This window comes from Colletotrichum abscissum (genome assembly GCF_030869225.1).
Source record: "Colletotrichum abscissum strain IMI 504890 chromosome Unknown Scaffold_17.1, whole genome shotgun sequence".
Taxonomy (NCBI): domain Eukaryota; kingdom Fungi; phylum Ascomycota; class Sordariomycetes; order Glomerellales; family Glomerellaceae; genus Colletotrichum; species Colletotrichum abscissum.
In genome coordinates, this window is record NW_026850065.1 from 784,198 (window position 1) to 810,164 (window position 25,967).

The following is a 25,967-nucleotide window of genomic DNA, read 5'->3' on the forward strand; positions in this document are numbered from 1 at the left end:
ATCTAGAGCAGTATTATCGATGTGAATAATAGAATTTGGTATCATTGAATACGTTACAGCCCAGCATCCGAGCAATGGTGCCACGTTCAGCCAGCTATCTCATAGCGGCCCCCAAGCCCTCGCAGACTTCACCCAACCTCGCAGTCCTAGTCGAAGCAGCAAAGTCGCACGTCCAGACATGCCCCCATCACCTCGTCCATCAAAGCCTCTCTCAGTGGCCACCACGTCCACGGTATCTCTTATTCCCGCCGCCGCGCCACCGGCCTCCACGACCACCATGCCTCCGATCTCCACCGTGCCCCCGATCATCATGCATATCCCGCTGCCTGTCCCCCCGATGCTGCTGAAACATCTCGCCATCCTCCCTCTCCCCATCCTTCTTGATCTCCCCTTCCTCGCCCTCAACCTTGGCACTCGGCTTCTCCAAATCCGTCCTCCACCGCGGGTGCGCACCGTACTTGCACCCGGGACCCTCGGGACAGAACCCGACCAGATAATACACGCACAGCTTCCTCCTCACGTGCTTCTTGCTACACCGCGGACCGAGCGGACAGAAGCCCTTGTCGTAGTGCGGGCACGGCGGCAGCTTGGACTGCGGGTCAATGTGCAGGTACAAGCACTCCTCGCCGTTGGAGCAGTAGCCGTTGCGCATGAAGAAGTTGCACTCGGGCATCTTGCGGAGGTTGTACTCGTGCAGGAACTCGCACGACTCGCCCTTTTTGCAGAGGCCGCGGAGCCAGTGCTTGCAGACCAGGGACGGCCCGCCCGTGGGGTTCGAGGAGCTGGAGGAGGCGTGGCGGTCCGGGCAGGCGGCGCCGAGGGGGCAGTGGCCCGCGAGGAAGGGCTTGCATTGCGGGCGGTCCGAGGAGAGCTCGTGGCGGTAGGTTTGGCGGAGGAAGGGGGTGAAGGCGAAGGAGGTTGCTGTCGCGGCGTGGGTGAGGATGTGGTTTGTTTCTGGACGGGGGGCGACGGCTGTCATGGTGGGCGGGTTGCTGGGCGCCCCGGAGAGCTGCAGGGTCGGTGGTTGAGCTTGAGGATTGTGTCGCTGTCTAGGCTTGTGGAAAGTCGCGAGAAAGTAAGGTGTTCGTTCAAATCGCGTTGTCGTTTAGGTGTGGTTTGAGAATCGAATTGAATTGTAAGTGCTGGGTCGTATGGGGGCTCCGTGGAATTATCGCAGCTGGGTGATGTAGCGTAGGTGTTGTGATTGGATAAATGACGAAGAGCGTTAGTAGCTTTGGAAGAGTTGTGCTTGATAGCTTGAATTGAAATGCGACACAATCAAGAGGAAGCTTGCTGGAAGCTTCAATCGATTGAGGACCCATATAATTAGTCAGCTGGCTCTGTGGTGGGGCATGTGTCTTTCGGGTCCGAGTGGGCCCGGCCTCCGGCGAGGTAACTCGGCTTCCCGTCCCGCATGTAGACTCATTCCGTCTTCTGACAACCTCGGAAGTTAACAATCATTTATGCCTGCTTTAGTTTTTTTTTTGAAAGTGACTGCAGCGATAGTCTTATGCCTATTCTGCAGATACGGAGTCTCGGAGAAATGTATGAAAACGATACCTACGCTATCTGGCTTAAGCCGATTACCTCTGGCCTCCTTTAGGTTTACAATCCACCTCGTCACATTGATCCGAATGCAAGCTGGCCACGGTTCATTTGTAGGACTAGTAGTGTTTCCTTTGAAGTCTTCTTCTAATTAAGAGAAGTTGAGCTGCTACATCGGCATCTGGTGCCCTCAAAAAATCAAACAGATACGCATAACATATATCAAAGACATGTCATCAATGCATGCCACCCAACCCTTTCAAGTGTCATCCTCACCCGAAGAGCCTGCGCCAGCATCATGCTCGGGAGCGTCTTCAGGCTTTTGCGCGTACCAGAAGTAAAAGTTGAGGTACCGGTGCTTAGTCCTGTCCTCAAGCTCCTTCTTGGCCGTCGCTTGCCACACTTGACTCTCGACATTCGAGATGCCGTGAGCCTCAAAGGGTTTACCGGCGAAAGCCGGGATAGCATCGGCAACGACGCCCTTCATGTATTGCCCAATGAGCCGCATGGTCTTGTCCTTGGGCCAGGTCCCGACAGGGATCTTCTTCACCTCACAGTGGATATCCTTGAATCCTGCAGCCTCGAGATGGGGCCGCAGGTCTCGTGCAATGTGAAACATGATGCCGAGGCCAGCAAAGGCTTCGACGGTAAGCTCGTAAAATTCCTCGAGCTTGTCATCTTCAGGCATGGTACCGTCGTCGCAGTGGACTTGGCCGTGAAGCTCTTGGAACTCGATCCAAGCACCGGGCTTCATGTGCCTGTCATTTCTGTGAATATGATGTCAGGAAGAGTTTTGGTACTAGACTTACTCATATGCCTGGGTCAAGACACGGTCCAGCTTTCTGAGCGCGGGGGCTACAGAACGCAGGTGGACGTAATCAAAGTCATCCCCGTTGAGCCATTCATCCTCGGCATCGTCGACAAGGAATTTTACATTCGGGGGGATCCAAGTAGGTTGAATTGGAGACAAATCGATCCCAAGAACTTCAGCGGCAGGGAAAAGGTCGGCAACTCCAAAGCCCGTATTAGTGGCCATCATTGGTAGTTCAGATAAGAAGGTTCCGGCATACCTTGAATTGCCCAAGTTCCTAAGTAACATATTAGTCAGGATTCGGAGACCGTGGTGACTTGTGGAGCTTACCAGTTCCAGTTCCAATGTCGATGATTCTCTGAGGGGTCTCGCCAATGGGTGCGTAGATCAACTTTCCATCCTGGGTATCTATCGTCAGCTATGGGAGGATCACCAGACGAGCGGCAGGGCGTAACTAACGGTCAGCTCGAGCAACATGGTATGTTTCATGTCCTCGCGACTTTGCTCTGTCTCGTCATTGGGCATGGGATAGCGCCCATGGCGATAGCTGTGGTAGCGACGACCATTTTCGTACTCGTGCGCGTAGACGCTGGAGCTGAGCGAGACAGAGTCGACCGAGGACGCATCCCAGTTAACAGGCTCGAATTCACTCTCGTCAGCTGGTCCATCGGCCGCCTCAATAGCAGCAGCGGGGTGCTGGGAAGCTGGATCGTCGTTGCTGGACATGGCTTCAGGTACCTCCACGGATCCACGATTTTTTTCTGGAAGCTAGATAAACAGGGGAGTTAGCAAGGGGGTCCCAGTCGCGAGTCAGAAGGCGTCACGAAATCTTACCGCTAATGCACGGCGTAGAGCAATCAGTTCTTGGCTATCTCACTGCAGTGGCCAAAAGCATAGATTTCTTGTAGGATTTTGGCGTCGTCGCAAAATCAAAGTTGTTGTAGCAAGCACACGTGGTCAAAGTGCCAACGCTCGTCTCAACGTGACAGAAAATGAGACGTCGGAAGGGTGGGAGAGCCGAGAGTATCCTGAAGAATTGCATTTGATCGGTTGGTTCCATTTCGCTCGGGTGTGCTCCATTTTACTGCGTGAGGAGACAGCAATATCAGGCAATGCTCCAACGGACGAAACAACTCAATTGGTTGCTGGCCGAGGTCCTCGAGACCAATCGAGAGCACAGATTGGAAGGGGGAACAAGTCGATAGCAGGGGGTCTTTGCTCCGCTTCGAAAAGCGGCACAGTTCAATGTTTGTCCCAAGTTGACAGGCCTGTTGGCCCGAACCGATATCCATCTGGGCTACATGCCCAGGAATAAGATGGAGTTGGGCTCGCGGCGATCCGGCGAGGTGCAGCTTCCAGCGCTGGAGAAGAGCAGCATACTAACTTCCCTTACGAAAAAAGTGTGTACAAGGCGACGGTTTCATAGGTTCCAACTCTTTCGATCAGCAGCATTTTGATAGCGTGGAAATGTGTGAAGCGGTCCGCAGGGAACATAATACCCACTTCTGTCTGACTGGCCATGTTCTCATTACGGAGACAGTGTTGGCGACGGAGAGTTGTGCAGTGGCTCAGCAGAAAGAAATCGATTGTTCTAGGACAAGGAGACAACAAAGATCGCCAAGATCTAATCGGCTGCAGGCAATGGAGGGCCAGAATACAATAAATATGCCGTTACCCGAGGACATGCCAGAGCCAGAGGATAATGCGATTGGGAGGCGGCATTGCTGTCGTGGATGTTGAAATTACCCCTCCTGTTCTTCAGCAGCCGGCCCGGCGGGATCACGCAATGAGATGGGTGCAACCTTAGGAATTAGGTTTTCTCCTACTGCTTGAATGGAAGCGGCCGGCAAAGCAACGGTAAGGAACGGATGCTGAGTGAGGTAAACGGCAGCAAACGGCAGTAGGATTGATACCTAAGGATGGACCGTTTTAATGGTGGAATCTACATAGGCATGGAAAGATCGGAACCTGGTGAGGACCTGCCAAATGCTGATGAAGAAAAAGAGTTTGAAGTGGGATGGAAGGAACGAACAACCTTTGGAACACTTCCAATTTAGTCAAGTAGGGAGGACCCACCTTCTTCGGCCGTCCTTTCCTCCAAAGCTCCAAATGTTCCCAGGCCGGGGTTCAAAATCGATCCATCACGGACGGCTTAGCTCCAGGACGTTGACCCGTGCATAATGACATGCGCCTTCCTTTTTCTCTTCTTCTTCTTTTCTTTCTTCTCTTGCATTCGACTCCATCGCCGGCTCCTCTGTCCCAGTCTGTCCCAGATGGAGGAGGGGCTCTGCTTGCCGATGGTTCCTCATTGTATCCAAAAGGTAAGGTACCTTCAGTGAGGTGTATCGAGTTTCTTTCCATCTTTCACCCAATCGCTTGACTTGCTTCAGTATACAAGTATCTTCATTAGGTAACTAAGGTAAGTTGAGGAAGGCGAGGCGAGGCAGGTACCTGCCGGTCCTGCCCACCTGCCCACCTGCCCACCTGTCTGAGAACTCGAGACAGAGATGGACCCAGCCTGCGGTACTTACACCTTCCCAACTTTCTTTCCTCCGAAATCCAAACTCCAACCTCCTCCTTCCTGCAGCTGCAGGTGTGGAAAGTCACACCTTACAGGCAGGCGGAGACAAACCGGACCCTTGGTCTCCTTTCACAGTACTCCGTACTTGCCTACGGAATACTGTGCCTCCAGGTTCTGGCATTTGGGACATGGAATGAAGTGGGAGCAAATCCTGACCCCGCCCCCTTTGCCCTTTGGCCGATGAAATGTTTGCTCCAACAAAGCCACAAATCCAACGACATCGTTTTTGTCGCTCTCTTCTCTTGCTTCCTTCGGCCACGCTCCCGTCTCCTCTGCCTCCTTTCAAAGGCGATTCCAATCAATAGCTTACCTAGTCACTCTTCAGAGCATTTCTCCCGTCGCCTTACCCCCTCATTTCCACTCGCAGGCACCAGTTGTTATAGCGCGCTTCTGCCATGTTTTCATCTGCCATACCGCCAAGTTTAGAGGCGCGCGCCTTGCAATCGTCTAAACCAGGCCAGAATCGTCTTGGCGTCTTCTCAACCTCGAGTCTCTGACATGCTTCGCTCCGATACGGAGGAGACAGAACGCACAATACGATGCCTTCTTCAGGCCCTGACTAGAGTTTGCCCGGGATCCATCGACTTGTCCCCTCATGGCATCCAATGGCTGAAGCCGACTACTGCGACTGACTTACATATGGAGCCCTGCCCGCATATCTTCGTACGTACAGACACCAAAGACAGGGTGCTGCGTGGGCACACGAAATGCCTACGGTAGGGAACCACATCACGGATCAACGTTTGAGACCTCTATTTCACTCTTGATCTGCATGCCAGAGACAGTATGGGCACACACAATACAGACGTCCTCTTATAGCACTGTGTCTTTCGTGGGCCCCATACGACTTGCCCGGCGACGCAACTCGACAAGACACGACCAGTGCGCCGGACGCACATCAAAGACAGCACCTCCATGTCCGCTTCGTCGTCGACTTGCCATTGGCCCCGAATGGCACCAACAATGGGCAAACAAGACAACAATCCGCCCTCGCATATCAGTCACACCATGCAACTGTCACCTATTCATCGATACCCAACTCGGCCATCCCTCATGCAATGACCTCATTTATCCAAATCGTCGGATTTCCCAACAGTCAGGGCCGCTTCCAATGTTCCGTCATGTGCTGCCAGCGTGGCATGCAGTCCTTCTGCACCCATCCTCCACCTCAACCCATCGACTCTGTCGGCTGTTTCCATCGTTTGGTGGGGCACATCACGCAGCCAAGCTGCTGCTACATGTCCCCCTCGACGACCCCTCCCCTGCCCATCAACTCTCGCAACTATGCTACTGGTCACATCGCACACAGAGACGGCCGTCCTGAGAGACACAATTCCAGTTTGTCACTTATGCTCAAACCTCGACGCAGACGCTCCCTCTGCCCAGCCCGGCTTGCTCGACGCTCAACTTCACCGCCTGAAGTTGATTCTCCTTGCGTGTCCGTGTGTGATTCACTGACCAGCCCCCGGCCTACCGGCGCAGGAGCTGGGATCTACCCACTTCAAAAACAACAGACACCGCCGTGCCGCCCGAAGGTTTCAGTGCATATCGATTTGCCAGTCGATCCACTCTTTGCACGTCAGTGTGATGACCACTGTCTGTAATGGCTCAATTCAGTCCATAGCGAATTCGGCCCTCGCTCATCCGGCCACGGGCAGCAACTGACCCTGGGAGATCGGGAGCGAGTGCGGGATACACTCCTCGGAAACGTCGGTGGGAGCGTGGCACAGCATGCTACTCGGCCCATCGCAGGGAAGCAGGTTGTTTTAGAGTTTTGGTACACCACAGCAGAAATACCGCCTCGCTGTCTTGCCGCACGTCTCGTCGTCTTAGCCTAGCAACGCCTCGTGGATTCTCCAGCCATGCTTTCTTTTTTCCAGGCCGGTTTCCCTGCTTAGTTGCCTACAACTAATACGGTACTCCTAACCATGGATTCGATCAATCCTACAGCTCGAAGCCACATCCAGGGACTGGGGTATTTTCCCCAGCCTCGGCATCCTGGCTTCGAAGGCTTCTCACCTTTAAGCGACAATCTCCCCCAGGTTACCAGAAATATCAAATGACCGAATGACCATCGGGTTCCAATGTCGCTTCGTGGCTGACGGTGGCGCTTTCCAGAGCTAGTCGGAAATAACAAGCATGTCTCGAATCTGGTTCCAAGTCTTCTGCCAGTTTCATGCCGAAATTAGTCTTGCTGCAAGTGTTCATTCACATCGCTTCTTTCCGTGGTTCGGCAACCTGATCCGGTTATGGCAATATCAACGTCCGTGTACAAGAGTCGAACGAACTTCCTACGCAACGAGGCTGGATGGCCGGCCGTGGAGCACTGAAGATCCTCCTAGAGCGTACCTAGTTTGCCGACCAGCCCGACGTCTGATTGTCAGAGAAACAGGCACCACAACTGCTGAGCCCATCATTGCAGCTCGCTAGACCAAAGCTCTCCCCCGCTATTGCCCTGCCGCCCTGCCATGGGCACAACGGCGATGTTCGCATTGGCGACCGAGAGTAACCACGGCAGGAATGCGGCTGTTCACTACTCTGCTCGCGCCTGAACAATAACACAACAAGGCACGGACATGGGCGTCGAGAACTTTTGGGGCGCTGGCCTGGTTCCCTAGGACCTAGGTACATCACAGCTAAGACCCGCATGCAAGGCCTGGCGAGCGTGGAGAATCCAGCTGGAAGACGCAGAAGAAGTGGACGAACAAAAACGAGGAGGACGAGGAAGAAGGACCAAAGTAGCGGTGCGATGTGCAGGGATCATTCCTGTTCGTTGCAACCCTGATCGTCAACTGCCGCCAAGGGTCGGTGGTCGTGGCCGAAGGCCGGCTTTGAACTGAGGGAACAGACTCGCGCTGGTGCTAACTCACAGACATAGAGAAGAGAGAGTCAGGACGCCGACGAGCGAGCGAACTAATCAAAACAACGGCGCCAGTGGCCGGGCATGGCCGCCCTACTATTACGATGCCTTGCAATTTGGCTTTGGCAGCCATCTCCTCATCCTTCTCCGCCTCTTCGTCTCTGGTACATGGACGTTTCTCTCACTCGTCCAGATCTCTCATATATGACTTGACAAAAAGTCTCAACACCATCCATCCCCCTGCAAGCGCAAATGCATCCAAGTACTCACTCCCTTCGCACCCCCCCATGATCCATCCTTCACCCCCAACCCAATTATGTCATGCATCATGGCTTCAAAGTATCCTGGACCCTCTTGTAATTTTGATACCCGTCCCTTGGTCTCCACCGCCTCGAACAAGGCCTTAGACTACCTTGCCCGTCCCGCGTTCGCTCACCGTCGCATTTGGCTTGTCACTCCCGTGCTGCGGTGTCTAGCTAGATATATAGACACTTCTCCATGCTGTTTGGAGCCACAGAGGTTCGCGCTTGCTGCCTGACCGAACAGCTCATTGCTCAAACATGCAGCTTTGGGTTCAAGTCCTTTTCTTCATATACTGTCCTTACTACCGTTCCCTTGTCACATTGACTGCCAGAGTTGCTTTTCTTTCCGACTTTTCGAACCCTGCCTCTCTTTCTTGAACAGTCTTATGGCAACCAGAGTCAAGATGAGTTCTTCATCGTCTTCGCGCAAGTCGCGCAGAACAACTAGCATCTCCAACGTCATGTACACCAACGCGGTCTACTTCCCCAACGAACGGATATACCAAGGCGACACGCCGGGCGCCATGAACTATGGCTGCATCAACCATGTGTATTACGCCTTTGCCAATATCTCGCCTGATGGAGGTGTTTTCGTGAGTATACCCGGTTCCGCTGTTCGTATGAGTTGACTAACTAACCCTTCGATAAGCTGAGCGACGAGTGGGCCGATGCCCGCGCACCAGTCGATGGCGTCCAGGGTGGCCTAGGGTCTCTCATGCACCTCAAGCAAAAGCATCCCCATTTGCAAGTGATTCTATCCATCGGGGGCGGCAATTCCAGTGCCGTGTTCCCCGTGATAGCTGCGAACACACTCTACAGAGACAACTTTGCCCGGTCTGCGAGAGGCCTGGTCGACGCGTCGGGCTTGGATGGCATTGATAGTGAGTTTGCTCGATTCTTCCTGCCTCTGCATTAGTGTTTTGTTAGCTCACATCGTCGATCAGTTATGTGGGAGTATCCTTGTGATTCTCAGCAGGGCCACCATTTCCTGGCTCTGTTGGCGGCTGTTCGCCTTCATATGCCCGAAAGTCATTATCTCCTTACTGCTGCGTTACCTGCCAGCCGAGCGATCTTGCAATACATCGATCTGCAACGAACGGCCGACTACGTCGACTACCTCAACCTCATGGCGTACGACTTCGCCGGCACGTGGACACACAGAAGCGGCCATCACGCGCAATTGTATGCAATGAGCAAGGACGAAACCTCGGGTGCATCAACCGTGCAGTATCTGGTCTCGCAAGGCTTTCCCTCGCAAAAGATCCTCCTCGGCATTCCCCTCTACGGTCGCAGCTTTCTTCATGCCACTGGGCCGGGACAGAAGTTCAAGGGAAGTGGCGGGAGCAATGGGACATTCGAGTACAACCAACTTCCCCGTCGGGGGACGAAGGAAGTCATTGACAAGAAGTCTATCGGGGCCCAATGCGTCGGAGCAGATGGCGGCTTCGTCACTTACGATAACCCGGATACGGTGAAGATGAAGGCTGCATTTTGCAAACAGAAGAGCCTAGGAGTATGTTTTGCCCCAATCATACCATGCAATGATACATGTGCTAACGAGTTGATAGGGACTATTCTACTGGAGCGGACCAGCAGATGCAAAGGAGAGCTCACGGAGTCTCATAGCCACCGGATTCAGAGCTCTGCATAGTTCCTGATGGGCTAATTTTCCTCAGAATGGATCACCTAGAGTGCGTCCAAGACATTCAGCAACAGTCCGCCGACACGTGTCGGCAAACCTCGGCCTCACGGGCCGGAAGGCAGTGACAGACAGACGATAATTGCATTTGCGCGGAGTAAGGGGATCGACAGCATCTGACAAGGGGGGCGACATGGCGTTCTTTTTTTTCCCTTTTAATTCGGCGACCTGCATCACGGTCTTGTTTCTTACTCGATTTTCGACATTTGCTCAGTTTTTACGAATGATTCCCCCTTGGATCTTTTTGATCGACGCATCACCAGGCGGCGGCGGCATGACTGGATTTTTGGGGGCGGGGAAAGGACACTTAAAAATTTGGGGCGGCTGATGATATCCCACGCGTGGACCAGGGGTGGCGGTGTAGCTGACTTTGCATGGCATCATATGGCTTCTCACGATTTCTCTACCCTCACGACGGTTTTGCATCATGACTCACATTATAGAAGAGAGCGAGATGAGGGGGGTGTGGCATTGGGCGGAGATATCTGGTGGATGGGAAACCAATTTGTATTTCTTGGTAGGCGTCTGGGCGCGTGGGACGCCGTTGACTCGCGTGGGCGACTCTGGTCTCTCAGTCTCTCACGGGCTCTTAGGACGAGAAAGCCGGAGGCCTGGAGCAAACTCAATGGAGCACACAGAGACCTTTTTTTGGTTCAGAATTTCTGCCCCTCCTTTAACCATCGTGAGACTTTTTGTGTGTGGTGGGTTGTGGGTTGCAGTGCTGCAGTATTGCACCCACGCACGGCATTGTAGGCTTGTAGCAGTGGGCGGTCCTCCCTCATGGAGGGGTCTTTGAGGGGCACAAGGGCACCGAGGGGAAGTCCCCCTCGGATGGGCCAAGAAGGAGTGGTGTGGAGGGTCTTGATGTGAGGTGGGTGTGTGGGTAATCATTTTCTTCTGCGGGCAACCATTCTTGCGTGGGTGTGCGAGTGAGGCAACCCACGCAGATCGGCGCGGGGCAATGATATTCTTACTGTACGTACGTCCGCAGTACATACTGTTGCGATGCCTCCAAGTGGGAATTGGGAGAAGTTGCTCCAAGTGGGAAAATGGAAGGGCAACAAGGGATACGATACCCATACCGGTACCACTTGGAGGGGGGTCGGATCATGGATGGGGGTGAAGGGGGGCGGCAGCAGGGCAGCAGGGCAGACTTCGCAAAAGGGAAACAGCCGGGGTGGGGAAAGCCCGCTGGATCGGAGCCCACTCCGAGATACGGGAGACGGAAGCGATTCGGTAAGCCGTGTCTGGGCTGGGGGTCTGCGCGACCGCAGGCATACTGCGTACCGTTACCGTACCGGGTGAGGTGGGAGGGAAGGGGGGAGGGGGGGAGTGCAAGGGCCAATCCAGGGTTTCTTGTTTGTCGATCAACAACCGGGATATTGTACGGGATGTGTGTGTGTGACCGTGACGGTTGACAGAGTGTGAGAGCCATTGCTATTCTGGAGTTTAAGCGTGGATTTCGCTCTAAGGTAATGGAATTGGAGGACGCTGGCAAGCTGGGTGCTACGGCATGCGATGTACGTTAGGGTGGGGGGACTACCGTGCAGGTATATCCAATGGAGGGTTGGTGGTGGTGGGATGGAGAACCATGCAGGTCGACCGATTCGGAATGTGATTCCATCATTGTCAGCCCGTTCGCCGTGCCCGTTTCTGCGACCTCTTGTTGTTTACGGGCGTTGTAAGAACGCTCACTTCCCTTTTTTGAGATGCAGCGTGTTGCTAACCAAGGTACTTAGTAGGTCTATTTGGTAGAGGGGTTTTACTCTTTTGGGATCTTTCGTATTCATTCCATGTAACATCCAATCCAATGGAAGTACAGAAAGGTCAGTCAGATATTGTGATACCGAAAGGTGAATGTGAACCAAGTAAAAAAGTGGGTGGTGTGTCTGAGCTGGTAATTCTTCGGTATTTCTTGCTCCCGACTTCATGTGGCTTTTTGTCGTGTTGTGACCACATACACACACCCACACCCTGGCCTGTTTGTTGGCCTAGCTTGACTTGCTGTCACAGATGGCTGAGTTTCTTTTCTACTTGATTCAGCTGTGTTGGTTCGACATGAATTTGGATGGGAATTAGATCAATCGTATTTTTCCTGCACATTCAGGACAAATATGTGGGAGAGAGTCATGGTCCTGCATATGAGGCGCGCATCAACACTTCTTCATTCGACGGGGTGTCAAGAGAGCCCTGCTGTGCTGTAGGATGTGTTAGGATGTTAAATGCGTGCGCATGCGTGTCTTTCGCGGTGATGAATCTGCAATTCCCATTCGGGATCACCCAAACGGGGTTAAATGTGAGAGGTTGGATTTCGGGGGAGAAGAGGGGTGTGGGCGTCGAGTGGTACCCAATAGGAGAACGCAAGCCAGGCTGCTCTGTCGATCGGAAATACAAGAGATTGATAAGATTGGTTGCTATTTGGGGGTTTTCTTTTCCAAGTTTTCGTCTTGTTGTCGTACTTCTGTCCTATTTTGCCCGTAAGGATGGTGTGCTTATTCTATTTGCCCGATTAAGGACGTCGACCAAGTAGGTATGCGTTGTACCTTACCACATGTAGTCGCCGCCAAAGTCACAACCAGGGGTTGGGTTACAACACACTAGAAGAGAAAGTTCCATCAGTATTTTTTCTCAAAAGTGACTTATCCCAATGCTGTTCCAACGCAACAGTTGAAATCTGACCAGAGACACACCATGGTGGGTGATACAAAGACTGCGGGCTGCTGCATCGGGATGGTGTGTAATGGCTTGACAGGGGGCATGGTTCACTTTCAGGTTCGGATTTTGGGTGCACAGCAGACTCTGGATGGGATTCTTGGAAACGAAGGGGGGGTAGCAGAAATGACGGCAGAAAGTGGGTGTGCTGCACACGTGGGTTCACATCACGGGAACAGGTACGGGGTCGTGCTGAACCAGACAGTCCACTGTCGATGACGATGGACTCTCGCCTAGTGAATTCATGGTCCCGAATAACATGGGTGTCGGTGAAGGGATGAGGTGAGATGAGGTGAGATTCCTCGATGAGAATCAATGTTGCGGTGTGTTTTGCGGTCTGGGTCATGCTTCATGTCCAGAGTTGTGGTGTGGTGTATCAGCGACGGAGTAGTCGGGACGCTGGGGCACTTGGGGTGTCGGTGTGTGCTAATTAGTGTGCCTCGTGGGAAAATTTGTTCGTGGCTCGGTTTCTGCTCTTAGTCACGGCTACCATCTTCAGAGGTGTTTCTAGCCTTTTGGGCCGGTCCCAGGCGCAATCGTCTTACGTGCTAGTTTGTCGATGGCGTCGTCTTAGGTCCAGGGGGATTGGGGAGCCGTGACGACGACGGTATGTTTGAGGCCCGATATAGCACTCGGGCTCTGACGCGCGCCTCCGCCCGGGAAACTTGATCAAGGGACGCCTCGTTTCTGTCCGTCGTGCTTTTCAGGCCCATCAACCCGTACTGCCCAGGGTGGCTTCCTTCAGCTCCTGACGCTCTTCTTCTGCGTGAGGCTGCCTGGCTCCTCACTAGCCTCGACGAAAGCAACGCCTTGAATTCATCAAGGGTATGGAAGGCACCCAGCATGCCCGCCTAGCACGAGAGCGGGAAGCCGATGCGGCGCACTGACTCGAGAGAAGGCGGGTTAAGTTAGCTGGCCTCGATTGTGTTTTGCTTTTTTCCACGTGGGAGAAGGGCGGGCCGCCTTGGTCTGGCAGCGGTGCAGAATCTCTGGCATCTTTTTTCTTCCCGAGATGCGACGGCGCCGTGTTGGAGAATGAACGGCGCGCTTTTTTGGTTTGGTAGTATCGTGGTAGAAGTGGAGAGCGTCCGCGTCCGCGTCCGTCATGGCCGCCCGGCAGGCAAAGTGCGGTGTGTTGTAGAAAGTGGTTGAGTGGGCATCTTTGCACGTCGGGCGTTGGCCGCCCCGGCCGATTGCGGGATGGCGGGGATGAGGGATGGGAGGAGGGGGGAGACCACAGGATCTACAGTGCTTCTCGGGGTTACGAGGGTATGAGAGGCCCAAGAAAGAATGGGAGGGGGGGCGAGGAGGGGCGGATTTGCCCAGATTTACATGACTCGGTTATCGGGGTTGAGCCTTGACGGGATGATGTGCTTTTTGCTGAAGAATTTCCTCGGGAAGACCAACCCGGAATGCTTAAAACGACGTATGCGTGACGGGGACGTGGCAGGTGATATGGCAGGTGACAATAATGGGGCGATATAGGACAGGGGAAATGCTGACTTGCGGCACAATGGAACCTGTTGGAGCAACAAGTCCATTGTCAGATGTGAGGAGCTGGATGCCTGCAACAAAGGTAACTAGTGTCTGTTTCCATGTTTGCGCCGGCTTGCAAGCAAGCCTGAAAGTGCAGTGAAATGCCTCGTAACCGAGGTACTGTGTGCTGACTGCTGTGTGATCTGTTTCTAGGCTCCCGTTCGCCTCCGGAGTGACGACACCAGGAGGGTCGGATCGGAAAGATCGGGGATCACGGGGGGCGGCGGGGATGTTGGGTTGTGCCGAGCAGAACCGGGCGTGGGGGCCCTTCTCGAGGATATCGGGAGGCTGGGCTGCTCGGTCTCGGGAGACACGCTTGCCGCAAAGACCGAGATGGTGTCGAAATGAAACGGAGTGCATGTGAACGCCTCGCCCTGACAGAGTTCTGACAAGTCAGACAAATGTGTTCGTCACCAGTCGTTCTAGACTGGTGCCATAAGCGGCCGCATGAGCGAGTGTCCCCAAGCATCCTTCCTGGCTGACGACTCTAGCCAGGCGACAAAGTTGACGTTGAATAGGTGGTGGTGTTCGACTGTCATCCGTCGTCTGATGTTAGCCGCCATGGTTGGTCAGTTATCAGATCGAGACATCCCTGAAATGGTGGGCAGAAACTTCGACTATCGGAACATGCGTTGGTCCGTTGTTTGGAGGTCCGTGGCTTGAGTCGGGATATCCAAGCACCAGGCAATACGGCAAATGGTGAGCCGCGTTATCAGCTGGCTGTGGTCTCCAACCGATTTGTGTAGCAAGGAAGGGGTGTTGTGATTTATCGTCTTTCCTGTTGGCTATTCATGCGAGTAGAGATTGATGCGACACGAGCCTTTGCAAGTGGCTGGAGAGCTCCAATGTGTTGGCAGAGTAGCACCTCATCTCCCAGGAACCCCCACCATGACATGAGTTGTAAGACATGGCGCACCCCAGTCTATAGGTTGTGGCGTTGCTTCCAGCAATGCGGATTTCGGTCGATAGAGTTCCAATTGCCCTTTGTCGCGATGACATGGAGGTACATGCAGTGGAGTCGACATGGATTGCAGGATGTATTCGAGAAATTTACCATATCGGCTCATATTGGCTTCCCAGTCTACGGAAAGCATCTCTTTCCTCGTGTCGAACCTTATCCGTAAGAGTTGGACTGGAATGACGATAAGCCCATGATCAAATTCTTCGACGTGGCAGCGAAACAGTGCGGATGAGTCTGGCTCTAGTCAAGATGAGCTTGATGCACTCTAAGGAAAGCTGTTCGACTGCCTCCTACTTTAAGCCAACGCAATGGCCCGCTTGGAGGTAGTTCAATTTACCGTCTGACGAGATACCGTATTACGGAAAGCCCTAGAACCATATCAATTCGTCAATGTGGCGTGTTCCTGAAGGTTGGGCCGGTGGTTTGTGGTACAGAAATTCGTCGCACGCCGAGTTTATTGTGGATAAATGTTCCGTAGTCGTTTGTTCTAACTGTGTGCAGACCAGTGTATGTCGTCCTCGAAACGGCGTGGAGGTGGCGAGAAGGAGCCGTAGACTGAGTGCGTAGTAATTCGTTCTCATCTGCCTAGGATAGCAAACAATGCATGCTCATCGCCAAAGAAACGGTGCACGAGAAACAAGAAGGAGAAACATCGTAGGTCAAAGATTGTAAGAGGAAGTGCGCGTGATGCAGAAGTAAAGATGAGAAGTTGCTGCAGCCACTATTGCATGCGCCAATGGCCGATGTTATCCCAAAATGATTGCACAGTCAGGTACTACTAGGCAGGTACTCTTAGGTAAGGTACCTAGGTAAAGGAAGGCAGGCATCATGCAAGGGGTAAGGTAGGTAGGAGCGATCCATGTCTACCCGACCTTGGTCCTTTCCATCTGAACGTCGTCTTTAGGTTTGCTTGAAGAAGGGAACAAAATTCGACCTTTCTTTCCCCAGACTTTTTCGAGGTGGGCCGATCTAGAAAAAAAGGGACTGCACAGCGTCTGGCGCCTGCCGCTTGCTTCCAGAACCTGAGGAGCTTCTCGGAGCGCATTCCGATTGGTCACGGTAGGTCCCGTCGCAGATCCCCCTGCGTCCTGTCCCAACACGTGACGCCATTTCGACTCGGAGCTCCCAAGACACGCAGCTCAACTCTTCAGGGAATCTGACACATGCAGCAAACTGTCCCGTCCAATCCCGCCAGATCACCACCTTCTCACGCAGACCAAGTCAACACGGGTGTTCAGCATGAACGGGACATCAATTAGCGGGAAAACATCACTCGATGCTGGTACGAATTCCACTCCCGCTCTCGCTAGGCGCAGCTCATATCTGACCCTGAGGCAGCCGACTATGATCCTATCGAGCACCTAAACCACCTCTTTCCACATCCCTCAACCGTAACCTCAATCAGTCGCGTTTCCGATACACTACAGATCCATAAAAATGATCTCGCCGTCGAAATCTCCAGCCTTGAGGTCGCCCAGGCATACGGTCCCGATTCGAGCCTCGAGCGCATGCAGTCTGCCCAAGCCGAACTCGCCCAGCTCTTCCGCAAGATCGAGACCGTGCGATCCCGAGCAATCCAAACCGAGCAGAACATCACTTCCATGACGGCCGATATAAAACGATTGGATGGCACGAAACGGAACCTCACATTGAGCATGACCGCGCTGAAACGACTGCAAATGTTGACGACGGCATACGAACAGCTGAGAGGTTTGGCCAAGACGAGGCAATACCGAGACTGCGCGAGCCTGCTACAAGCTGTGCTGCAGCTTATGAAGCACTTCAACAGCTACCGGAGCATTGAACAGATCGCCACGCTGAGCCGAGGCGTTTCGGAGCTGCAGCGGGAATTGTTGGAGCAGGTCTGCGAAGATTTCGAGATTGCGTTTGCCAAGGGAGAGGTCGCACAGCGCAGGGGTACACTGGTAGAGGCCTGTCTGGTCATGGATGCCTTGGGCGACATGGCTCGGACGCGATTGATGAACTGGTACGTCAATACGGAACTACGCGAGTACCGCCAGGTGTTCAGGGGCAACGACGAGGCCGGGAACCTGGACAATATCGGTCGCAGGTATGCATGGTTTAAACGCATGCTCAAGACTCATGAGGATGAGCACGCTGTTATTTTCCCGGCCCATTGGCGCGCCAACGAATTACTGGCCATGGCTTTCTGTGACGGCACTCGAGACGACTTCAAGGGCATCCTCGAAAGAAGCATGCGCAAGACGGATGGGCAGAAGATTGACGTAAACCTTCTTCTGAGCTGCTTACAGGAGACGTTGGACTTTGAGCATGGCCTAGAGAGGCGGTTTGCCAACGAACCGCGCGCCAGTATCGATACCCTGAGCTCATCCGACGACAGAGCATCGAATTTCCATGGTTCGATATCAACTGCTTTCGAACCGTATTTGAGCTTGTGGGTGGAGTCGCAAGACAAGCAACTTGCTACAATGATACCAAAATACCGAAATCAGCCTCTGCTTCCGGAAGACGAAGAATTTTCTACGCAAGCCGTCATTTCCTCAGCCATTGAACTGTTCCACTTCTACAAACTCACATTATCACAATGCGCCAAATTGTCTACGAGTGACAGATTATTGGATCTTTCCAAAACGCTGGCAAAGTACCTCGACGAATACGCACAACAAGTTCTTCTGCACATTTTGCAAAGGGCTGGACCTCAAGGTCCGCCAATTCAAGACGTCATTTTGGTGTTGAACACGGCAGATTTCTGGTCTACGAATACTACCCAGTTGGAGGAAAACATCAAAAAGCGCATCGACAATGACCTTGTTGGAAAAGTTGACCTATCATCACAAGCCGACGCCTTTCTTGGCGTGGCCAGCGCTGCTGTGCTGACGTTAGTACGTAACGTTGAGATCGCCTGCGAGGGATCTTGGCGTGAGATGCGTAACACAGGCTGGAGCACCATGGAGACTGTGGGCGATCAAAGCTCATATGTTGGTGAGCTTCTATCTTCCGTAAACGGCAAAGCCGAGGAGATACTGGGCCTTTTGGTCAAGCAGCAATACGCCAGGGCATTTTGCGATAATCTGGTGGACCATCTCGTCAACGCCTACATTAGCAACATTGTACAATGTCGCCCAGTTTCCGAGGTCGGCGCTGAACAGGTATGCTCCCACCACACACGAGTCCTCACACATATACTGACCCCCATTTAGATGTTGCTCGACAAGTACGTTTTGACAAAAGCATTCGAAAATCTGCTGTCATATCACAACAAGTCTTCTTCAACACCGCACGCGGCTCCAGCGGGCTATGTAAAACGAGTGAACCAGACAATGAACCGCATAGACCCCCTCCTCAAGACGCTGCAAGTCCGCCCTTCGCCACCAGAGGGCTTGGTTCAAGCATACTTGATCCACATTGCCGATCGCTCCGATACCAACTTTAGAAAGATTCTCGACCTCAAGGGCGTCCGCAAAGCCGATCAGGGCCACCTTGTGGAACTATTCGGCATCCACCGCGAGGGCAACCTCAGCGACAAACTCGTCCAGCAATCTCCGCTGCTCACGCCGTTGATGGCAACCACAGGACTCGGCAGTTCCGGTCTTGGGGCCATCAACGCGAGTACCGCTCTCACGAGCGCCAGCAGCGCCATGCCGGGGTTGCCGAGCAAGTTTGACGCGACCTCGTTGGGTGAGAAGCTTCTGAGCGCGGCGAGGGACCTGGGGCAGGGAACCGGTCCGGGCGGCATCGCGGGTACGGAGAAGGCGACCATGAATGAGAATCTCAAGAACTTTGGCAAATTCTTCCGCAGGGACATTGGAGGTTTCGGCGCCAGGTTTGGGAAGAGGGACGATAGTGCTGACGGCCAGCGGTGATGTGATTAAGGATCAACGGATAAGCAATCCTAGTCGGATAGATGGTTGAACAGAATGATCCCAACTGCCACAGCCACTGTGAGGTCCTCTTCGTCGTGACATTGGTTCCCCTGATATATCCCACTCTCGTCATCATCACAACCCATCTCATTCGTTCCTTTCTCCCCCCCTGTCAATGGCCCTCAATCCACCCACCCACCTCATATAAATCCTCCTCAACCTCGCGCAGCAGCTCCGAATACCTCTCAAGGCAACGGTGATTAATGCCATCGACTCCCTCGGCACCTGGAAGAAGCCCTTGGGCTCTGGGGTTCACCCAGCGAACAAACGTCTCCTTGTCTTACTATGTCAGCTAAGGTCCATTACCCCACAAACGGCCCCCGTTCTCTGTCACGCACGTTCATCGTGCAAACATCGTCAACGAATACGAGTAGGCAAGCATGCGGTTCTAAGGAACAGAACTGCCTTTAGGTTGTGAAGAACGTGAACACCCGGCCCTGTAATTTTGCCACTATGTGGCAGGCAACGGGCGGACAATGAGCCATTCTAGTCTCTTCTACCTTATGCCTTCATTTCTTAGCCCTCCAAAGCATAAGGTCGCTTATCTCCCTGTCTCTGGTTCGTCTTGAAAGTACATGACACTACGTAGTATAAAAACGCCTAGCCTCACGCAGCCGTTTTGAACATTCCCCAAGGTGATTAATGCTATCGACTCCCTCAACCCCTTGGCATGTTCTGGCAAAAGGGTTTAAAAGCTAGGAAGTCCCGTCGAGCAAACAGCTCTTTGTCTTAATATACGGTTCAAGGTCCATAATATGTCAACACCCATTGTTCTCCGTGACGTACGTTCATCGTGCAAATATCGTTGACGAATACGAGCGAGCGGGCGGGAAATGGTCCAGAGGACATGATCCTTCCAATTTCGAGTTTAGTGGACGGCCTTGATGAGCCGGTCGTGATGATAATGATCTCTCACTCTGACGAACCCCCTCTTCTCGAACTCCTCAATAGGAATTCAATTGAGGTGGCGTCATGTCGGGCGCGTTGTCTGATGATGAGAGGCCTTTGTCGGGTTGCTTGTGTCCCGTCTCTCATAATCACGAGGCAGTTGAGTACGACTGTTGACTATCCCATGCCGTTTCCCGATGGCTCGCACAAGACCGTCAGCCTTTGCCCCTTCTCCTGTTGGTCCAGAATCTACCAGACCTACCTGCACTGATATAAATACCGCCCAACCTCACGTAAACATTCCAAAGAATTCCCAAGGCAAACCGACGATTAATGCCATCAACTCCTTTGCTCAAGCCTTGTGATTCCATGTCCTGTCTGACCGATAGTGAGAATTTGCCATATTCATGTCGCTGTTCCCAGAGATCATTCTAGCAACAACTATCTCTTTATCTTAAGATAACCACCGTCATCTTTCAGACACGTTCATCAATTCAGCAATCGTTGACAAATACGAGCGGGGATATAAAGCCTGATGAATAGGGATGCTAAGTGTGACGAACGAGAATAGAAAGCATGATAAATAAGAATGGAAAGCGTGATAAACGGGGACACAAAGTATGACGAATGGGGATGTGAAGCATAACGAACGGGGACATAAAGCGAAACGAATGAGGGTACGAAGCGTGACGAATGAGAACACAAAGCTTGAAAAAGTGTTATGGTTCCTTCAGGCAAACCACCTCTATTATTTCAACATACAAATGCTTCTCTCATTATCTGTCCTGTATGTCTATCATCATGATCAACATTAGCAAATATGGACGGGGTCACAAAGCATGAATAGCACGTTTTTCATCAAAGCTTTCCATCCCCTTTACTCAACTGCTGTGCGTATGCGAGTCATGAGAGACTTGTAAGAGATACTGAAATAAGCTCCTTTAAACGCTTCCGAAGGATCAGCTACCCTTCCCTAGGAACCAGCTTATCACGTCTTTGCAAGAAGTACTAGATAACGCCTCCTGGAAGAATGGCACATTTAAGAGATAAATCATTTCATCATCAGCCCATTCGGGAACAAGCGAGAAGGAACCTGAGCAACGCATAACATTCATGATGAAATCAAGCTTAGGAGGCCGAAGTTCCTCCTAACACAGTTGACACAGAAAACAATCGCAGAGGCTAAGATATAGGAGTAATTTGAGAGAAGGGGTGTAGAGAGCCGCAGGCTCAACCACGATACAACGTTGAATTACTATCATGATTATGTACGCTGAATCCAACGAGTAGTGATACGGATGTCATTCCATTTGGATACGAGTGGAGTTCGTCAATCATAAGCCTTTTGTGAGCAAAGTCTCGGTTTCGCTCGCTGACGCAGGCTAGATAGATTGCTCATAACCCTGTCGCCTAAGCGCGTCTCTCGGTAGCCCGAGTCGTCGGCTATTATCAGCCGGCTAAGGCCGTTAGTCCCTTTGCCTAGTTAAGCATCTTGCCTAGGGTTCATTCCATCGGTTGCTTGTACACCCTCTGTGAAAGTACATCCTGGTGTGATGCAAGAGACGCTGGCCAAGACCAAGTCCTTCTAAGACGACTTCCACACGTTGCTATCCAACTTCTCATCAGGCACAGCAACGAAATCCTGGCCCTCGTCGTTATCACTACCGTCGAGCGACCCATCATAAGAGCTGGTCTGCCACGCCGACAGCTCGTCCACGCGGCGGATGCCCATCATCCACGAGACGAGACCGCGGGGCACCCAGCGGCCGACGAAGCCGTAGACGCCGGCGCCGAGACCGACGCGGACGGTGCCGCTGGTGATGGACCCGTCAATGACGTCAAAGACTGCGTTGTGGAGGTGGCGGAGGGAGCTGCCCTTCAGACCGCGGATGCGGCCGGCCGAGATGGCGGAGGTGCTCTGCATAACAAAGTTGCGTCCGTAGGCGTGGCGGGCGTTCTCGGGCCACATGAGGGTTTCTGTGGCGTCGGCGTCGATGCCGGGCCCGCCTTCGAGGAGACCTCTCTGGGAAGGGTGGGTGTGCTTGGCGGGTTGGAAGCCGGTGAAGTCGAAGGTGCCCAGTTGCATGTGGGTCACGGGGATGCCGAGGGGTCGCAGCTCTGCCGTCAAGACCTCGGTGAAGGCTGATAAGGCGGAGGAGACGGTTGCTTCGGGGGCGTGGAACGGGGGGTTGATGGAGGAGATGATGGACGGCGTGAAGACGAGGACCTTTGGCGGCGTCCACTTCTCTCCGGGCGGGCTTAGGCGAGTCGTCAAGAGCGGCAGAAAGGCTTGGATGGTCAAGATGGGGTGGAGCAGGTGGGTGTTGAAGAGGTCTGCGAAGCTGGAGGGCGGGATAGTGGCGATGGGTGACGTTTGGTAGTTGAGCGACGGGATGAGTATGACAGACTTGAGCTGGAGATGGTTGGGCCTCGTTCGCGGTACCGGGGCGTGTGGTGATTGAAGATACTGCGCGAAGCTGTCGATGGCAGCGCCAGCTCTGGGAGGCTATTACATACGTCAGTGAAGGCCTACACTGCATGCCGACTCTACTCACATCCGTTGTGTCAATGGTCAAAGGCAGAATGTCGGGCCTTGCCAAGCTGTGCACCATGCTCTCATCCTCCTCGGCGTTGCAGACGATGTAAACAATGAATCCCCTTCTCTCGAAATCGAGTGATAGCGACCTTGTCAAGGGTAGTGTCGGTGAGCCAGCGATAACGACAACCTCGAGACGGCCGCCGTTCCTAGCCCGTTTCGCCCGGCGCGTTTTCTTGCAGAACCTGCTACTCCTGTATGATCGGTATGCCACGACTCCCACGACGGCGACGATGGCACCGGTCAGCAGCTTGTGTTCCTTTACCCAACCGTGCAACCTCTCGTACCGGCTCATAGCTATCACCTCAATAGGAATATGGCGGACGGGGGGCTTCGGCCGCACCGAGTCGGGCAGCCATTCTGAGGAGGAGAGCGTCTCTCGTACGGCCTGTGCAGCCTTATCGACGGTAGGGTTGATGAGGTTGGCGAGGTCGTCGGAGTAGCCCCGGATCTTGTTGGGCAGCGAGGACAGCTGTGGGAACGAGAGGGCGGTGTCAGTAGAGAGCTCTCGTGATCACAAGCTTGGAGGTGTTTGGTGTGGGGGCGGATGATGCTTACAACGTCCAAAAACTGCTGGTCGTCCGCTGACATCTTGTCGGTTTCAACCCAGTTAACAAGCCAAGAAGTACTGCTGGAGAGAGGGGAGTGTTGAAAATTCCTGATCTTTGACGTCCAACAGCTTCTGGGGAGATGGGGGTTCAGATAGCTCGACTCTCAAGACGAGGTCAGGTAAGGTAGGTCAGAAAGTGGACTCGCGTCGGCGGCAAAGAAAAAAAGGTCAGCGACAGACCGCAAAGAGGCAAAGCACTCGAGACCAGCACAGCAGTGCAGCTTCTTTCCACCCAAAAACGACGTGGGGAAAAGCCTCCGCCGTGTGTGGATCCACCCGTTGGCGTTTCACTGGCTGCAGCAGCACCGAAGGGTCCGGGCTTGATCCGGCCGTCAGCGGTGATTGGTCGTCGTCATCACCGAGCCCACCCGTTATCGACCGGTGCCCGTGTACCGTGTACGTACCTCGAGCTTTGTTTTGTTTCCCGCCGGCTTGCAACGTCACTGCCGATGCCGTCCACACCGATGCATGAAATCCCATTTCAATATCAATACCCATCTTCAAGCAAACCCCCTTTTGCGCCCCTTTCCACATCGATGTCAGTTTTCAGGGCATAACAACAACATAGCCCATCATTCCTACTCCGTACTGAGAAGATTGATTCGCAGTTGCAACAGTTGTCCATATTTTGTACCAACTTCAATTTATGCATTCATCATATACTTCATATATCTATCTCCTCAGCCCCCATTTGATGCTCACCAACTTGATTTAGTCAATCAAGTCATACACAGCTCATGAACTGACAGGTCTTTCTGCCAGAGCCCAGATACAGCCGGCTCTTAGAACACAAGACCCTTGGTCTGCTTCATCTCCTTCAAGTTGTAATTCTTAATCATGAAAATAGCAATGAACCCAAACACCATCACCGAAGTTCCAGCGGCAAGCATCCGCGTCTGAGCATATCCGTATGCGTTCTGGATGGCGAGTCGCTCATCGCTTCCCACGGGATAGCTCAGCTGCGTATCGAGATCCGCATAGATGTCCGCCAGACTCCCCAGCGCAGACTCGGGAAGGTTCCGCTCCAGAGCCTTCTCAAACGTGTTGGTCCAGATGGCCGCAGAGATGGTGTTCCCCACAGAGCCGCCAATGTTGCCGCAGACGCTCAGGAGCGCGAGCGCGGCGGCGACGTGCTGGTGGTCCACGGCCGCCAGGATAGCGACCTGCATGCACAGGATAAAGACGCTGCCACCAATGGACGTGAAGATCTGGCACATGACCAGGTATCCGACGCTCTGACCCGGCTGGCGGAAGTAAATCATGAGCCCCTGGCCAAAGGTATACAGCGGCACGCCGACCATCAGGAGCCAGCGGAAGCGGCCCGTCTTGGAGATGGAGAAGCCGACGATGAAGAGGAGCACGCCCGAGACGACGTCGAAAGTGTTGCCGACGTAGCCCGCGTTGGAGACGGAGAGATCGTTGACGACTTGCAAAAAGGAGGTGAAGTAGCTGTTCCAGCAGTAGTAGGCGACCTGGTACGTGATGTCGAGGACGCAGACGCCGATGACGGTCCTGTCGGAGAAGAACTCGAACTTGAGGAAGGGCTTGGGCGCAAGGTAGAGCTCGTTGAGAAGGAAGAGGGCGAGGACGACGAAGCCTGTGACGATCATGGCGATGATGTATGCTGATTTCCAGCCGTCCGGGGCGGTGCTTGCGAGGGAAAAGGGGAGCAGGAAGGTGACGAGACCGCAGGCGAAGAGGACAATTCCCAGGACTGAGTGAAGCTAATCAGCAATGTCCTCGAGGCTTGAGCAATGGCGGAGAAGAAGCCCTCATTCAAAGGGGAAGAAAAAAGCATACCATCAAACTCGATCAGACCCCACCAGACATTCTGCACAAAGCTACGGCCGCTAGGCTCGCGCACCAGAGTACCGCGCTTCTTGGCCTTGTGAATGTTCCACTTCAGGATGCTGTACATGGGCACAGCGACGACGGGCAAGACAATGGAGAAGCAGCCAAAGCCCCAACGCCAGTTGACGTTGTTCAGGAAGCCCTCGGCGGCCTTGGGGCCGGCGAACGCCGTGATGATGTAGGGCGAGGAGGTGAAGGCGAACGCCAGCCCTCGGTTCTTGACGTGGGTTGAGTCCGCCGTGATCACGTCGATGCTGTACGTGAGACCGGACCAGCCCACTTGCCAAAAGACCTCAAGATTTCCTGCATGAGTATTTTGGTTGTTTTCTCTTTTCTTTGCGCCAATTTGGCGATCAAAGTGCGGGAAGAAGTCTAGAAACTTACGGTAGCGGCACAGTACGTGGCAAGGTTCTGGCTGGCGGCCAACATAATCATACCCAGCGTCGCGAAGAGCACCATGAGCAAGAACCCCTCCGCTCGGCCCCAAAGATCCAGAATCTTGGCCAGCGGGATGTACACCGAAGCCGTCATGGCGCTGGACACAATGTCGATGACGGGGAGGAGCGAGTGCGACTCAAAGTCGCTGGCGGCATACGGCGTCAAGCTGGACAGCACGGAACTCTGGAATCCGTTGGTGAGGTACAGAAACCACATGCTGCACAGGGGAGTAAATGACCCTGATATCAGTCATGCCATTCCTCATGATGCGAGTCTCGCCAGGGTATGCGAGAGGTTCGAGGGAAAGAGTCCTTACAAGATGAAGATGGCAATCAGCGAGTTCTTGCCCCACGTCAAGGTCAAAGCCTGCGCCAACTTGACACCATGCTGAACCTCCTGGCTGACCCTCTGCTCCTCGCCCGGCTTCTCGTCGTCGGGCGGGATCTCACCCAGTTCCTTGTCGTCATTGTTGTTGGCGGTTTCCGGCGCCGTGGTGATGGTCATGGGTGCGTCGTCGACCGGGGCCGGCTTGCGGCCGAGGGCCTCACGAAGCTGCGAAATCACTGCCATGATGCGCTTTACACCAAAGACAAACAAAGCGGAAAGCGGCAGGAAGAGATTAATGACCAAATCCAGAGTAAGAAGAGAAAAGCGGCCGGTGGTTTGGGGGGG

At 53.5% G+C, this 25,967-nt stretch overlaps 7 protein-coding genes across 7 annotated transcripts; 2 read left to right on the forward strand and 5 right to left on the reverse strand.

The window, feature by feature from the left end:
* Positions 1-211: 211 nt before the first annotated feature.
* On the reverse strand, positions 212-979 carry CABS01_07930 (uncharacterized protein; the record flags this gene model as incomplete). The annotated part of the gene is made up of 1 exon (XM_060541292.1): positions 212-979. The coding sequence occupies one exon, from the start codon at positions 977-979 to the stop codon at positions 212-214; it is 768 nt and encodes a 255-aa protein (XP_060402792.1).
* An 825-nt stretch (positions 980-1,804) lies between these two features.
* On the reverse strand, positions 1,805-3,082 carry CABS01_07931 (methyltransferase domain-containing protein; the record flags this gene model as incomplete). Its single annotated transcript, XM_060541293.1, has 5 exons — positions 1,805-2,303; positions 2,355-2,556; positions 2,616-2,633; positions 2,687-2,756; positions 2,816-3,082. The coding sequence occupies 5 exons, from the start codon at positions 3,080-3,082 to the stop codon at positions 1,805-1,807; spliced, it is 1,056 nt and encodes a 351-aa protein (XP_060402793.1).
* A 5,421-nt stretch (positions 3,083-8,503) lies between these two features.
* On the forward strand, positions 8,504-9,757 carry CABS01_07932 (glycosyl hydrolase family 18; the record flags this gene model as incomplete). The annotated part of the gene is made up of 4 exons (XM_060541294.1): positions 8,504-8,692; positions 8,749-8,980; positions 9,044-9,612; positions 9,668-9,757. 4 exons carry the CDS (start codon positions 8,504-8,506, stop codon positions 9,755-9,757), a joined length of 1,080 nt encoding a protein of 359 aa, XP_060402794.1.
* Positions 9,758-13,926: 4,169 nt separating this feature from the next.
* CABS01_07933 (uncharacterized protein) lies at positions 13,927-14,406 on the reverse strand (the record flags this gene model as incomplete). The annotated part of the gene is made up of 1 exon (XM_060541295.1): positions 13,927-14,406. One exon carries the CDS (start codon positions 14,404-14,406, stop codon positions 13,927-13,929), a length of 480 nt encoding a protein of 159 aa, XP_060402795.1.
* Positions 14,407-16,246: 1,840 nt separating this feature from the next.
* On the forward strand, positions 16,247-18,852 carry CABS01_07934 (uncharacterized protein; the record flags this gene model as incomplete). The annotated part of the gene is made up of 3 exons (XM_060541296.1): positions 16,247-16,289; positions 16,346-18,138; positions 18,190-18,852. The coding sequence occupies 3 exons, from the start codon at positions 16,247-16,249 to the stop codon at positions 18,850-18,852; spliced, it is 2,499 nt and encodes an 832-aa protein (XP_060402796.1).
* Positions 18,853-21,385: 2,533 nt separating this feature from the next.
* On the reverse strand, positions 21,386-22,987 carry CABS01_07935 (uncharacterized protein; the record flags this gene model as incomplete). Its single annotated transcript, XM_060541297.1, has 3 exons — positions 21,386-22,306; positions 22,356-22,868; positions 22,955-22,987. 3 exons carry the CDS (start codon positions 22,985-22,987, stop codon positions 21,386-21,388), a joined length of 1,467 nt encoding a protein of 488 aa, XP_060402797.1.
* An 801-nt stretch (positions 22,988-23,788) lies between these two features.
* On the reverse strand, positions 23,789-25,865 carry CABS01_07936 (MFS siderochrome iron transporter MirB; the record flags this gene model as incomplete). The annotated part of the gene is made up of 4 exons (XM_060541298.1): positions 23,789-24,720; positions 24,807-25,160; positions 25,238-25,512; positions 25,612-25,865. 4 exons carry the CDS (start codon positions 25,863-25,865, stop codon positions 23,789-23,791), a joined length of 1,815 nt encoding a protein of 604 aa, XP_060402798.1.
* Positions 25,866-25,967: the final 102 nt, after the last annotated feature.